The sequence below is a fragment of the Nerophis lumbriciformis genome, linkage group LG36 (assembly GCF_033978685.3).
Source record: "Nerophis lumbriciformis linkage group LG36, RoL_Nlum_v2.1, whole genome shotgun sequence".
NCBI lineage: Eukaryota > Metazoa > Chordata > Actinopteri > Syngnathiformes > Syngnathidae > Nerophis > Nerophis lumbriciformis.
The window spans coordinates 12895001-12909055 of record NC_084583.2 but is presented as its reverse complement, the minus strand read 5'-3'; the positions used below and the strand labels follow the sequence as shown (position 1 = coordinate 12909055).

Genomic DNA, 14055 nt, shown 5'->3' with positions numbered 1-14055 from the left:
AAATATCAATTAAAAACAGATCTAAGTACATGGATTTATATTTATAAATGTGCCTCGAGAAGATTGAGTTTATGTGTCTTCCATTTGTATTATTATTTTTTTTTAAAGCATAACAGATAATATATATGTATAAAATAAATGCAACATTTTTTATTTATTTAAAGTCACAAAAATTGAATTTATAGAACAACACTGACAAACAAGAAAGACAAAAAACACCCCGGGTCAAATGGGCCTATTAAAATGTTTGTAATAGTAAAAAAAAAAAAAAAAAAAAATTGATGTCAATAATTGTTTTTATGAAGTTAAGTTAAATGTATTAAAACGAAAAAAATAAATAAAAAAATTACAAAACGAAAAATTATAGTGTTATGTAATTGTTATTATTTAATGGCAGCACTTTTAATAGTATTTATACTGGCATTTTATACATTATTATAAAAATATTTTTTACTAAACATTTTGTATTTCGGTAACAATATATTGTTTACTTATTATTAATGTTTATATATATATATATATATATATATATATATATATATATATATATATATATATATATATATATATATATATATATATATATATATAGTAGTAAATATATTGTTAGGTTATTGCTAATGTTATTTATTCAATAGTTTTTCTGACTTTTCTATGACCCAAACGAACTAAGTTTAAGTTTAGTAAGCCAGAGTAAGCTAGTGCTGGAAAACTAATTCTATGGGACACAAGATGTGAGTGTGAATGTTGTCTGTCTATCTGTGGTGGCCCTGCGATGAGGTGGCGACTTGTCCAGGGTGTATCCCGCCTTCCACCCGATTGTAGATGAGATAGGTTCCAGCGCCCCCCGTGACTCCGAAGGAAATAAGCGGTAGGAAATGGATGGATGGACAAGAATACTTAGCTACACAACTTTGAGTGGGGCCTTATTAGGGCAGAGAAACCAAAACAAAGCACATCCACAAGCACACGCACACGCACACAAAAATAGTGAAAGCTTGACAAAAGAAACATATTTTTAGTGACCAACCTCCAAAGGAGAGTCAAGTTCATCCAGGATGTTCCTTTCACTGTGTATCTTCTGCATGGTTCCTGTAGAACTGGGGTCCATCACCAGCACGTTGTGACTAGCAGCTCTGTCCAACTTAAAGTCACTTTTCCTGGAGTCGGTGGTCCTGCACACCTCGTAATTGTACACGTGTTGGAGAGTCCCTGTCCCCAAAGTGTCTGAGTAACGTGGTGGATAATATGGAATGACCGGGAGGTTGGAGTGGTACAGGACGCGAGACTGTCTCCACCTGTACACTTTGACTGATATGATGAGCAGCAAGCAGGTGATGAAGAGGAAGGAGACCACAGCCAAAGCCAAGACTAAGTAAAAAGTCAGCTTGTCATTGTACTCCTTGTCGTGCATGCTAAAGTCAGTGAACTCTGACAGCACTTCAGGGAAGCTGTCCGCCACCGCCACGTTAACAATGACTGTAGCTGAACGAGAGGGCTGCCCGTTGTCCTCCACTAGAACACTCAGTCTTTGTTTGACGGCATCTTTATCAGTGACTTGGCGGACAGTTCTTATTTCTCCATTGTGTAGGCCCACTTCAAACAGCGCCCTGTCTGTGGCTTTGTGCACTTTATAGGAGAGCCAGGCGTTCTGTCCAGAGTCCACATCCACAGCCACCACTTTAGTCACCAGATAGCCCACATCTGCTGAACGAGGCACCATTTCAGCCAGCACCGAGCCACCCGTCTGGACCGGGTACAGGACCTGGGGGGCGTTGTCGTTCTGGTCCTGGATCAGGATGCGGACGCTCACGTTGCTGCTGAGAGGAGGAGAACCTCCATCCTGAGCTCTGACGCGGAAATTAAACTCTTTCAGGTGCTCGTAGTCAAAAGAGCGCACTGCATGGATGACTCCACTATCAGCACTAACAGACACATATGAGGAGACTGGAACTCCGTTAACAGAGGAGTCCTCCAGCATGTAAGAGAGACGAGCGTTCTGGTTCCAGTCAGCATCTCTGGCTTTCACTGTGAATATAGAAAGACCTGGAGTGTTGTTTTCTACAATGGAGGCCTCGTAAGAGCTTCTCTCAAAGACAGGTGCGTTGTCATTCACATCTGAGATGTGTAAGGTGAGAGTGACGCTGCTGGAGAGGGAGGGCACTCCCTCATCAGAGCACATCACTGTGATGTTATACTCACTAGATATCTCTTTGTCTAAATCTACCTCTGTAACCAAAGTATAAAATCCATTCAATGAAGATTGTATTTTAAAGGGAGTGTTATCCTCAATGACACACTCCACCTTTCCATTATTTTCAGAATCTGGATCGTTCACACTTAACATTGCAATAACAGTGTTAGGAGGCGAGTCTTCTAATATTGAGTCTGATTTCGAAACAATATTAATGTGAGGGCTGTTGTCGTTCACATCGATGACGTCAACCACCACCTTGGATGAGTCAGACAGACCTCCCGTGTCGACCACTTCCACGTCTATTTGATAGGACGTCACCTTTTCATGATCTATGTCACCTACGAGGGTGATCACGCCTGTTTGGGAGTTAATATTAAAAATATCCGCTAAAAAGCGTTTGCTTGGAGATATTAGATATGATACGTCTCCATTTGCGCCAATGTCCTTATCAGAAGCACTCACAGTTGTTACACTTGTTCCCTTGGCAGCATTTTCAAACAATTTTGCTTTATAAATACGTTTTTCGAAAGTGGGTGCATTGTCGTTCACATCGAGTACATGGACTAATATCTGCACGGTGCCTGACAGGCGCGGCTCGCCTCCATCACTAGCAGTGAGCAAAAGTCTTATATCATTCTGCTTTTCTCGATCGAGAGGCTTCTGCAGCACCATTTCTACCTTCTTACTTCCATCAGCCTCATTCTCTAATTTCAAGGCAAAGTTGTCAGCGGGGGTGAGTGTGTATTGCTGTAAGCCGTTCATGCCGATGTCCAAATCGATCGCTTTCTCTAGTATGAATTTGGATCCTATGACGGCAGACTCACTGATTTCAACACGCTTTTCAGCGTTGGTAAAACTGGGCGTGTTGTCGTTTATGTCAGTGATCTCCACTGTGACACGGAACAGCTCCATTGGATTCTCCAAAATGAGCTGGAAATGCAAAGCACACGGCGTGCTCTCTCCACACAAAGCCTCCCTGTCTATCCTCTCTTGTACAAGCAGGACTCCTCTTTCTCTATTCAGGCCAATGTACTCCACACTGCGGCCGGTATAAACACGAGCCTTGCCAGATCTCATCCTCTTAAGATCTAGACCTAAATCATGCACTACGTTACCAACCACGGAACCTTTGGACATTTCTTCAGGGATGGAATAGCTGACCTGGCCGAGCACATATGAAAGGCACAAAGCCGAGAGGAACAACAGTACTTGCCGTCTCATTGTTTAGTCCGGGTGTCCTTTTTTTTCCCCCCTCCAGAAATTATAATCCAATAATCCGAATGCAATCAACGAACAATTTCAATAAAATAGTCAGTCCTCACTGTTCGCCTCACCAGCTATGACTGTTAAATCTCTGCAATGGCCAACACAGGGCAGGACAAAGAACAGAAAAAAACACCCCCTCCATGCATTTGAATCTCAGTTTATATGCCAACAGCGCCCCTGTGAGATGAAAAATAGAAACTACACCAAGAAGCCAAATAAAAAAATAAAAAAAACACTATAAAAACAAAGCAGCATCCAGTTATGGTAGGTAATAAAGTAGTACTAACGTTAAATAGTATGAATACGAATTAGATTTCAAATATCAGCATGTGTAGATATAATAAAAACATATATTATGTGACGAATCACTTATTTGCAGCCAGCAAAGGGTTTAAACTTCAATGAGGATGGAGGATTCAAAAGTAGGACACACACTGCTCTCTGCAGCTGCACCGCCACTGTCCATGGTGCTGAATTGACCCTCGCCGCAGCCGCACTGCCACTGTCCATGGTGCTGAGTTGACCCTCTCTACAGCTGTACTGCCACTGTTAATGGCACTAAATTGACCCTCTTATGGTTGCAAAAAACATAGGGCCTGGTCTACTAAGATCCAAACACCACACGCTAAAATTCAACAACATTTTTGGGAATCTATATAGATGATAAATTAAATTGGAAACTGTACATAAATATACTTAAGACAAAGATGGCAAAAAATATTGCTATGTTACATAAAATCAAAAACTCCGTAAATCAAAAGGCTCTTAATATGTTATATAATTCTTTCGTACTCCCTTATCTTAATTATTGTGTTGAAATCTGGGGTAACAATTACAAAACAAACATCAACTCTATGTTCTTACTTCAAAAGAAAGCGATTAGAATTGTAAATTATGCAGATTATAATGACCATACCAATGCTCTGTTTATTAAATTAAAAACATTAAAACTGCACGATCTTGTTGACCTCAACACTGCTATTGTGACGTACAAAGCTCATAACCACATGCTGCCTCGGTGTCTACAGGAGAGGTTCAAACCCAGAGAGAATCCCTATGACCTCAGAGGTTCAGCTGTCTTCCAGAAAGCTAAGATAAGAACGAGCTTAAAAAGTAGATGTGTTTCTGTCAGGGGGGTTCAACTGTGGAACAGCTTGGATGATTCCTTAAAATGTTCCAGGTCCATTCACACATTTAAAAAACACTTTAAGACCAATGTCTTGGAAAAATATATCACTCTTAAATCAACACAGTAGTTAATACTATGATCAATGTTAATTAAAATACTAAATGTGGGATATAAATAATAATGGAAGTATAATTGTTTGTATATAGTATATAAATTGGTACAATGGTTTAACACGCGTATAAGGATATTTCACATGCCTTTACTGTGTATATAATTGAACTGTGTTTATGTTGTGTATAATGTGTATTTATAATATGTTGTACAAAAGACATTTCATAATTTTCGGAAGTTCATCTTGTACTTGACATTGTTTATAGGGTTAGGCGCTTAAGTGTTCAACTTCAGCCTAAACCCTTTCGGTCTGCAACATTTTCATTTTCAATCTATGAATGTACAACTGTTTGTTTATTTTGTTGACCATTGACCGAAGAATAATAAACTAATAATAAACTAATCAGCGAGTGCAAACTATAAACATGGGGTGTGTTGCGTGCGATCTGCTAAGACTGCGTGTACAATTAAAAAGTAGTGCAGACCGCCTTATTTAAACTAAGGTTTTGCGTGTGCTACTGGTATCATGTGCACTCCCCTTTCATGGTATTTTGCTCTCCAACCTGTGTGCGATGTAGTGGAACTAGCAGCACGCATCTATAATCTGCAACACCTTTTCTGCAATACAGAATCACAATCTACAGACAACATAAACTATTTTTAGAACAGTGACCATCACCGCACCCTAGCGCATTCATGCGTCTGGAGTGATCCAAATGCAAGAAAATGCATATTGCAAAACAATTTTAATACAGGAGGCATACAATTATATATTTCTGATGTAAAACAAAAAAACTAATGGCATTCAAAACAAACGCCAGTAGACATCAAAACATATAAATTAAATTAGTTTTGAACAGCCCTTTAGTCATCCAGCAGCTATAACAATATACAATGATTTTGCTGAATAAAAATATGTCTAATTTTTTTATTTTTATTAATGACAGTCCAAATATGTTGACACATACACACGTTGGACGGAGGATTATTCGTCTATCATCTTGTCTTTGCAGCTGAGCACCTTATTTCTCACATTAACGTGTGTTACGGTGTCGGTTTGAACATATCTTTCAGACGTGATAAATAAAGACGCAAAATAGCGCTCACAGAAAAACAAACGCCAGCAGACATCAAAACGTATCAATTTAAATTAGTTTTGAACAGCCCTTTAGTCATTCAGCAGCTATAATAATATACAATGATATTGCTGAATAAAAATGTCTAATTTTTTTTTAAATTCATGACAGTCCAAATATGTTGACACAAACACACGTTGGACGGAGGATTATTCGTCTATCGTCTTGTCTTTGCAGCCGAGCACCTTATTTGTCACAGTAATATGTGTTTGGGTATCGGTTTGAACATATTTTTCCGACGTGATAAATAAAGACGCAAAATAGCGCTCACAGAGCAATGATCAGCCTTGATAATACACAATGCGCCTGCTGAATAATTATAATAACATTTTCTTCTTTGAGAATTGTGGGCGTTCTAATGATCAGCATATATTCTGCATGTTCATGAGACAGACACGCTAGAATTAATGCACTCCTTATTCTACTCACTTAAGAGAGACAGTTTAGTAGATCAGCTTTGCGTGTGCTATTAAGTTTGCATGTGTTTTATTTTAGTACATTCCCACCTTTAGTACATCAGGCCCATAATATGGCATTTAATATGATATTTAGCAACGTCCAATCAGATTATGGTTCATCTGAAAAAAAATAGCTAAAGTATAATTTTGTAGAATTAAGAATGCTCGACTCATGCCAGTTTGTTTTAAAATGCTCACCACAAACAAGTAATGTAAACATGCGTGGATTCCTGACACTAACTTCCAGATTGGAATATTTAACTGACATAAGACAGTGACAATATACTGTCACAAACACTCCGAGGATGCCTGGTGCAATACATTATGGTGGGTTACAACCAATCAAAGAAAGGCAAACATAGTAAATATTCACTAAATTAAATAAAGCACAAATAACCAACCTCTAAAGGAGAGTCGGGTTCATCCAGGATGTTCCTTTCACTGTGTATCTTCTGCATGGTTCCTGTAGAACTGGGGTCCATTACCAGCACGTTGTGACTCGCAGCTCTGTCCAACTTAAAGTCACTTTTTCTGGAGTCGGTGGTCCTGCACACCTCGTAATTGTACACGTGTTGGAGAGTCCCTGTCCCCAAAGTGTCTGAGTAACGTGGTGGATAATATGGAATGACAGGGAGGTTGGAGTGGTACAGGACGCGAGACTGTCTCCACCTGTACACTTTGACTGATATGATGAGCAGCAAGCAGGTGATGAAGAGGAAGGAGACCACAGCCAAAGCCAAGACTAAGTAAAAAGTCAGCTTGTCATTGTACTCCTTGTCGTGCATGCTAAAGTCAGTGAACTCTGACAGCACTTCAGGGAAGCTGTCCGCCACCGCCACATTAACAATGACTGTAGCTGAACGAGAGGGCTGCCCGTTGTCCTCCACTAGAACACTCAGTCTTTGTTTGACGGCATCTTTATCAGTGACTTGGCGGACAGTTCTTATTTCTCCATTGTGTAGGCCCACTTCAAACAGCGCCCTGTCTGTGGCTTTGTGCACTTTATAGGAGAGCCAGGCGTTCTGTCCAGAGTCCACATCCACAGCCACCACTTTAGTCACCAGATAGCCCACATCTGCTGAACGAGGCACCATTTCAGCCAGCACCGAGCCGCCCGTCAGGACCGGGTACAGGACCTGGGGGGCGTTGTCGTTCTGGTCCTGGATTAGTATGCGGATGCTTACATTGCTGCTAAGAGGAGGAGAGCCTCCATCCTGAGCTCTGACGCGGAAATTAAACTCTTTCAGGTGCTCGTAGTCAAAAGAGCGCACTGCATGGATGACTCCACTATCAGCACTAACAGACACATATGAGGAGACTGGCACTCCGTTAACAGAGGAGTCCTCCAGCATGTAAGAGAGACGAGCGTTCTGGTTCCAGTCAGCGTCTCTGGCTTTCACTGTGAATATAGAAAGACCTGGAGTGTTGTTTTCTACAATGGAGGCCTCGTATGAGCTCCTCTCAAAGACAGGTGCGTTGTCGTTCACATCTGAGATGTGTAAGGTGAGAGTGACGCTGCTGGAGAGGGAGGGCACTCCCTCATCAGAGCACATCACTGTGATGTTATACTGAGATGCTAATTCTCGATCCAAAGCTACTTCTGTCATCAAACTATAAAATCCATTCATATTGTTTTCTATTTTAAATGGAATATCTTCGTTAATTTTACACTTAACTTCTCCATTGCTGCCGGAGTCTGGGTCATTAACACTTAACATAGTAACAACAGTATTCTCCGCAGAGTCCTCAGAAATGGAATCTGATTTAGAAAGTATTTTCATTTGAGGACTGTTGTCATTAACATCAATGATATCAATCATGATCTTACTTGAATCAGACAGTCCTCCATTGTCTACAGCTTCAATATCTATTTCTAGTAATTTAGCTCGCTCATAATCAATGTCACCTGTTAAAATAACCTCTCCAGTTGCACTATTTATCTGAAATAGGTCTGATAATCTCAGTTTGTGTTTTGATAATAAATAAGATATTTTCCCATTGGAGCCACTGTCTTTGTCAGATGCACTAACAGTTATTACACTGGTTCCTTTAGGTGCATTTTCACTAATAGTTGCCTTATATGAAGATTTAGTGAACACTGGAGCGTTATCATTTACATCTAACACATGCACATTAATCTGCATTGTTCCTGACCTGCGTGGTTGTCCTCCATCAAAGGCTGTTAATAACAATGAAATCTGCTCCTGCTGCTCTCTATCTAGATGCTTCTGCAGTATCATCTCCACCTTTTTACTCCCGTCTGCTTGATTTGCTATTTTAAGATGAAAATTATCAGTTGGAGTCAGTGAGTAGCTTTGCAGACCATTTGCACCGATATCAGCGTCGATTGCTTTTTCCAGCACAAATTTAGAGCCGATAATGGCGGACTCGCTGATTTCAAAGCGTTTGCTGCTGGAATCGAAGCTGGGAGAATTGTCATTAATATCTGTGATTTCAATAGTAATTCGAAATAATTCCATGGGATTTTCCAAAATCATCTGCAAATGCAAAGCACAGAGCGTCGTCTCACCACACAGCGTCTCTCTGTCTATCCTCTCCTTCACAAGGAGGAGCCCCCTTTCTTTCTCCAGCTCGATATATTCCGTGCTGTCTCCTGAATGGATCCGAGCTCGCCCTGATTTCAGTCTTTTCAGGTCCAAACCTAAATCCTGAGCCACGTTAGACACCAAAGATCCTTTCTCCAGTTCCTCCGGGATCGAGTAGCTGACTTGGCCGAGCACGGACAAGAAAGAGGTGGTCAAGATGAACAACAGAACTTGACGCGGCATCGTTTTAAAATCCATATTTCACCCAATTTATAGTAAAAAAAAAAAAAAAAATCGGTGTTAATCCCAACAAAATGATGAGGAGAGACAACAGCAGTCGATGTTCCTGCAGCGAAGACTGCGTGGAAATGACTGCTTTATTGTGTGAAACGTCATTGTGTAAGAGGGAGGGACTGACTGAAGTCCTGTCGAAGACTGCCACACTCTGGCCAATGTCTGCTCTTTCTGCTCCTACTAACAAGGCCTCAAACAATATTCTGAAAATACATTAAATTAAATGTGTATAAAAATAATAAAGTCCTTTTTTTTTTTTTAAACATCTAACAAAAGAATAGATGTATGGGAAAACGGTTTAGGTATAGTTAATGGTTTATATATACATCTGCTTAGAGAACATTGCATTTAACTACAGATACTATATGCTTTTTTTGTTTTGTTTTTTTAAAGCAAAGTATATATTTATATACAAACGCATGCATAATTTAGAATCATATTTAAAGTCATGGCAATACAACCTGAATAAACAACACTTTATAGAAAATCCAGAAAAAATAAATAAATAAATAAACATGCAGAGATGAGTGAAAAATAAAATGTACTAATAGCTTAACGAATTATTTCGATTTTACTATCTACAGTTTTCATTTTTAACGTAACATTTTTGCAAACAAAATTAAACAGATTTTTAATTAGAATTCTTATTGGTATGATATTTTTGTTTTATTAATAATACTATGAATAGCAGTGTTCTATATGTTTGGAGTGGCTTTTACAAAGTATGATCAAATTATACTTAATTTTTGTATTTTGGTAATTTATTCAGTCCGCTACAACTTTTAATTAATTTTTTTAGGTCGTTATAATAATAATTATATTAATAATAGAATATATATGTATATATTTATATATATATATATATGATTATTATATCAATAATAATAATAATCATCCTATTGTAAGTATTATTATTAAATCATCATTTTATGATATAATATAATATACTATTAATAATTATTATAATATTAATCATAATGATGATTGACATCATCATTATTATTATTATTATCATTATCATTATTACTACAAGTAATCCTTTTTTGAGTTTTTTATGCCCTTAAAATCATGATATTTTTAGGTTTAGTGAATAAACACTGCTGGTACAACTGTTTCTAAAAGATTACAGTACATGTACAAAAAAAGAAGGCTACTTTTGGAGTCATTAACAATCTCTAAATTAATTACTTTTTGTTGTTGTTGGCCTGTCATGTCTTGCTAAGAACTGCATCGACTCTCTATGAAAGCATCTTTGATATTTATACCTGACAATAGTTTGCTTTTGGAACTACAAATTATTTAATTTCTGGTGTAGGCACCTGGGAACAAACCAAATGGAATTTCGACTCAAAATAAAAAGATCAACAAGTACAATCTTAACAACCTTTTTTTTTTTTAAATAAGCAACATGACATCTATAAGTAATGTCAATTAAAAGGGGCTGTTTGCAACTTTCTCAAAGTTACCTTTTTACAATACCACAAAATATTACAAGACAACAACCAGCTATCCTGTGTTACCATTGGTGGTTTAAAATATCATATTAAAAAAAAAAAAAAAAAAGTATAGTTTCACAATTACTATATAATGAATACGAATGATTAGTCCACCAAAGGGCTGATGTTAATGGCTGTCAGTCACAGCTGTCTCATACACACTACATCCCTGTAAAGTGGGCGCACAAACACAAAAGCAGTCTAAGAAGCGACAAACAATTTTCAGTCATGGCTGACAACTTGCCCCCAATTCTGTTTGTTCACACAAGAGGCCGATAACAACAGTCCAAGAGAAAGTATAGCCACCGACAAATGATGAGACAAAGCAAGAAGGAAGATAATAATATGGAGATACTTTTGAGTAGTGGTAAGACATTCATATACAACATGATTTCAATACCATGCTACATTCCTGTAGAACCAGTGAATAAAACAATACACATTTCCAAACACTGCTTTTGTAGCAAACACGTGTATTGGATCTGGTCTAAACAATCCTGTTGTTGATTTCACAAACAAATCTTCTTTGTTGATGTTGTCAAAAACATTCAATTATAACTAACGTTAGTAGCTAGATTTTTGCAAGTTAGCCAACTAGTTTTACCCTCATCTGCAACTTGTTAACCGTGAAACCATATGCATGCTCTCCATTTCGTTGTGTGCCAGTGGCATATGTTATAAAGCGGTTGAAACACTTGTTGCCTTGCCTGCTTAGAGCACACACACATTAGTGCAATCACACATTGCATCCATGTTTTTAGGTTTGCTTTAATGTATATTTATTTTTTATTTAACTACCTAGTTCAGGGGTGCTCATTACGTCGATCTCGATCTACCGGTCGATCTCGATCTACCGGTCGATCTCGGAGGGTGTGTCAGTTGATCACCAGCCAGGCATTAAAAAAATAGTCCTAAAAATGAGCGATCATAAATCTTCACGATGACGTCACTTTTGTCACTTGATTGACATTCACGGCACCCGAGGGTCTTCTGAGATGACGCTGGCTGCTGCCAGCTCATTAAAATTACCGACTGGAAGGCGAGAAACACTTTATTTCAACAGACTCTGGCGCCGTACCTGTCGTCAAAACTCCAAAGACCGACTGCACTGTTTCACAGTAAAAGCTCTGCTTCATCCTGCCTGCGCTACCAAAATAAGAGTCTCAGAAAGCTGGCGTGCACAAGCTAGCAAGCTACGGAGTTTGCCGACAATGTATTTCTTGTAAAGTGTATACAAAGGAGTACGGAAGCCGGACAAATAAGATGCCAAAAACCAACCACTTTCATGTGGTATTGGGCAGAAAGGAGGACTTTTTTTCTCCTCCATTCGAAAATGCGGACGTTATCATCACCACTGTCTGATTCCAATCAATGCAAGTCATCACAATCAGCTAATACACCAACTTATATTCTTGTCTTCATGAAAGAAAGGAATCTATATGTGTTAAACATGCTTGTATTATCTTTAACCACCTTTAAGTTGTTAACAATATTAACCATTTGTGTTAAACATGCTTGTATTATTTTTAACCACCTTTAACTTGTTAACAATATTAACTATATGTGTTAAACATGCTTGCATTATCTTTAAACACCTTTAACTTGTTAACAATATTAACTATATGTATTAAACATACTTGTATTATCATTAAACACCTTTAATGTATTAACAATATTAACTATATGTGTTAAACATGCTTGCATTATCATTAAACACCTTTAACTTGTTAACAAAAACATATATTTCATAAATAAGTAAATATAAATGATATATATGAATGAGGTAGATCCCCACGACTTGATCAATTGAAAAATAGCTCGCCTGCAGAAAAAGTGTGAGCACCCCTGACCGAGTTGGTAAAGATGCCTTGAAATAGCTATAGCGTTGCATAGTATAGCTAACCCTGGCTAGTAACAAATAGTTTCATATGATTGACTTCTGGTTACACCAATGTTGTACTTTAACTGATGCTTATTCTCTTTACTTTTTCCTGCGTGTGTGTGTGTGTTTACGTGGGGTACAGTTTGCAGGCTCAGACCGAGAGGGCAGGATATAATGTTTACAACACTTTAGGCGGCTGCGTAAAGATTGCAAACAGTGACAATAACCATAAGACAATGACAAAAACATATAATGTGAAAAAACTCATGAAGCACCAACAAATCTATGGGAATCGCATAAAGGGTTACTGTGAAAAACAATTGGAAAATGCCCTCTTGGATATGTTCTGGTCATCTACAGCAGTATTTTTCAACTACTGTGCCGTGTCGTGACATACAGTCTGGTGTACCGTGGGAGATTATCTCATTTCACCTATATGGGTTAAAAATATTTTTTGCAAACCAGTGATTATAGTCTGCAAATGATGTGTTGTTGTTGAGTGTCGGTGCTGTCTAGAGCTCGACAGAGTAACCGTGTAATACTCTTCCATATCAGTAGGTGGCAGCCGGTAGCTAATTGCTTTGTAGATGTGGGAAACAGCGGGAGGCAGTGTGCAGGTAAAAAGGTATCTAATGCTTAAACCAAAAATAAAAAAAAGGTGAGTGCCCCTAAGTAAAGGCATTGAAGCTTAGGGAAGGCTATGCAGAACGAAACTAAAACTGAACTGGCTACAAAGTAAACAAAAACAGGATGCTGGACAACAGCAAAGACTGACTGTGGAGCAAAGACAATGTACATGACATGACAATCAACAATGCCCCCACAAAGAAGGATAAAAACAACTCAAATATTCTTGATTGCTAAAACAAAGTAGATGCGGGGAAATATCGCTCAAAGGAAGACATGAAACTGCTACAGGAAAATACCAAAAATAAGAGAAAAAGCCACCGAAATAGGAGCGCATGACAAAAAGTAAAACACTACATACAGGAAAACAGCAAAAAAGTCCAAATAAGTCAGGGTGTGACGTGACAGGTGGTGACAGTACACCTACTTTGAGACAAGAGCTATAGTGATGCATAGTTAGTTATGATTTAAAGTCATATCCAACAATTACGACAACGACTTTTTACTGTCAACCGAGTTTCGTTTTTTAATGATTTCTGCTGGTGGTGTGCCTCCGCATTTTTTCAACGGCCCAAAAAAGGTTGAAAAACACTGATCTACAGCCATGCATTACATGTATAACATTCAAATAGAAAAATCTATTGTTTAGTTAGTGCAAAACAGAAGTGACCAACCTCTAGAGGAGAGTCAGGTTCATCCAGGATGTTCCTTTCACTGTGTATCTTCTGCATGGTTCCTGTAGAACTGGGGTCCATCACCAGCACGTTGTGACTCGCAGCTCTGTCCAACTTAAAGTCACTTTTCCTGGAGTCGGTGGTCCTGCACACCTCGTAATTGTACACGTGTTGGAGAGTCCCTGTCCCCAAAGTGTCTGAGTAACGTGGTGGATAATATGGAATGACAGGGAGGTTGG

The 14055-nt window shown here is 38.5% G+C and overlaps 4 protein-coding genes across 9 annotated transcripts in view; all 4 read right to left on the bottom strand.

The window, feature by feature from the left end:
- The window catches only part of LOC133583004 (protocadherin gamma-C5-like), a 212622-nt gene that overhangs the window by 166874 nt on the left and 31693 nt on the right, over positions 1-14055 (bottom strand). The gene's annotated exons all lie outside the window — the stretch shown is intronic.
- LOC133583008 (protocadherin beta-16-like) lies at positions 945-3418 on the bottom strand. Its single transcript, XM_061937124.2, has one exon. It carries the CDS (start codon positions 3416-3418, stop codon positions 1019-1021), a length of 2400 nt encoding a protein of 799 aa, XP_061793108.2. The 3' UTR covers positions 945-1018.
- LOC140677568 (protocadherin beta-16-like) lies at positions 5876-9125 on the bottom strand. Its single transcript, XM_072912380.1, has one exon. It carries the CDS (start codon positions 9099-9101, stop codon positions 6675-6677), a length of 2427 nt encoding a protein of 808 aa, XP_072768481.1. The 5' UTR covers positions 9102-9125; the 3' UTR covers positions 5876-6674.
- Positions 12472-14055, bottom strand: part of LOC133583009 (protocadherin beta-16-like) — a 4233-nt gene continuing 2649 nt past the window's right edge. Inside the window, exon 1 of the mRNA XM_061937125.2 lies at positions 12472-14055. This exon is cut by the window's right edge and continues 2649 nt beyond it. Within this exon, the coding sequence (XP_061793109.2) occupies positions 13781-14055 (275 nt within the window). The 3' untranslated portion in view covers positions 12472-13780.

What these genes read in the sequence shown, in the direction of transcription:
- LOC140677568 (XM_072912380.1), bottom strand. Translation starts at nt 9,101, where the DNA reads ATGGATTTTAAAACGATGCCGCGTCAAGTTCTGTTGTTCATCTTGACC.
- LOC133583008 (XM_061937124.2), bottom strand. Translation starts at nt 3,418, where the DNA reads ATGAGACGGCAAGTACTGTTGTTCCTCTCGGCTTTGTGCCTTTCATAT.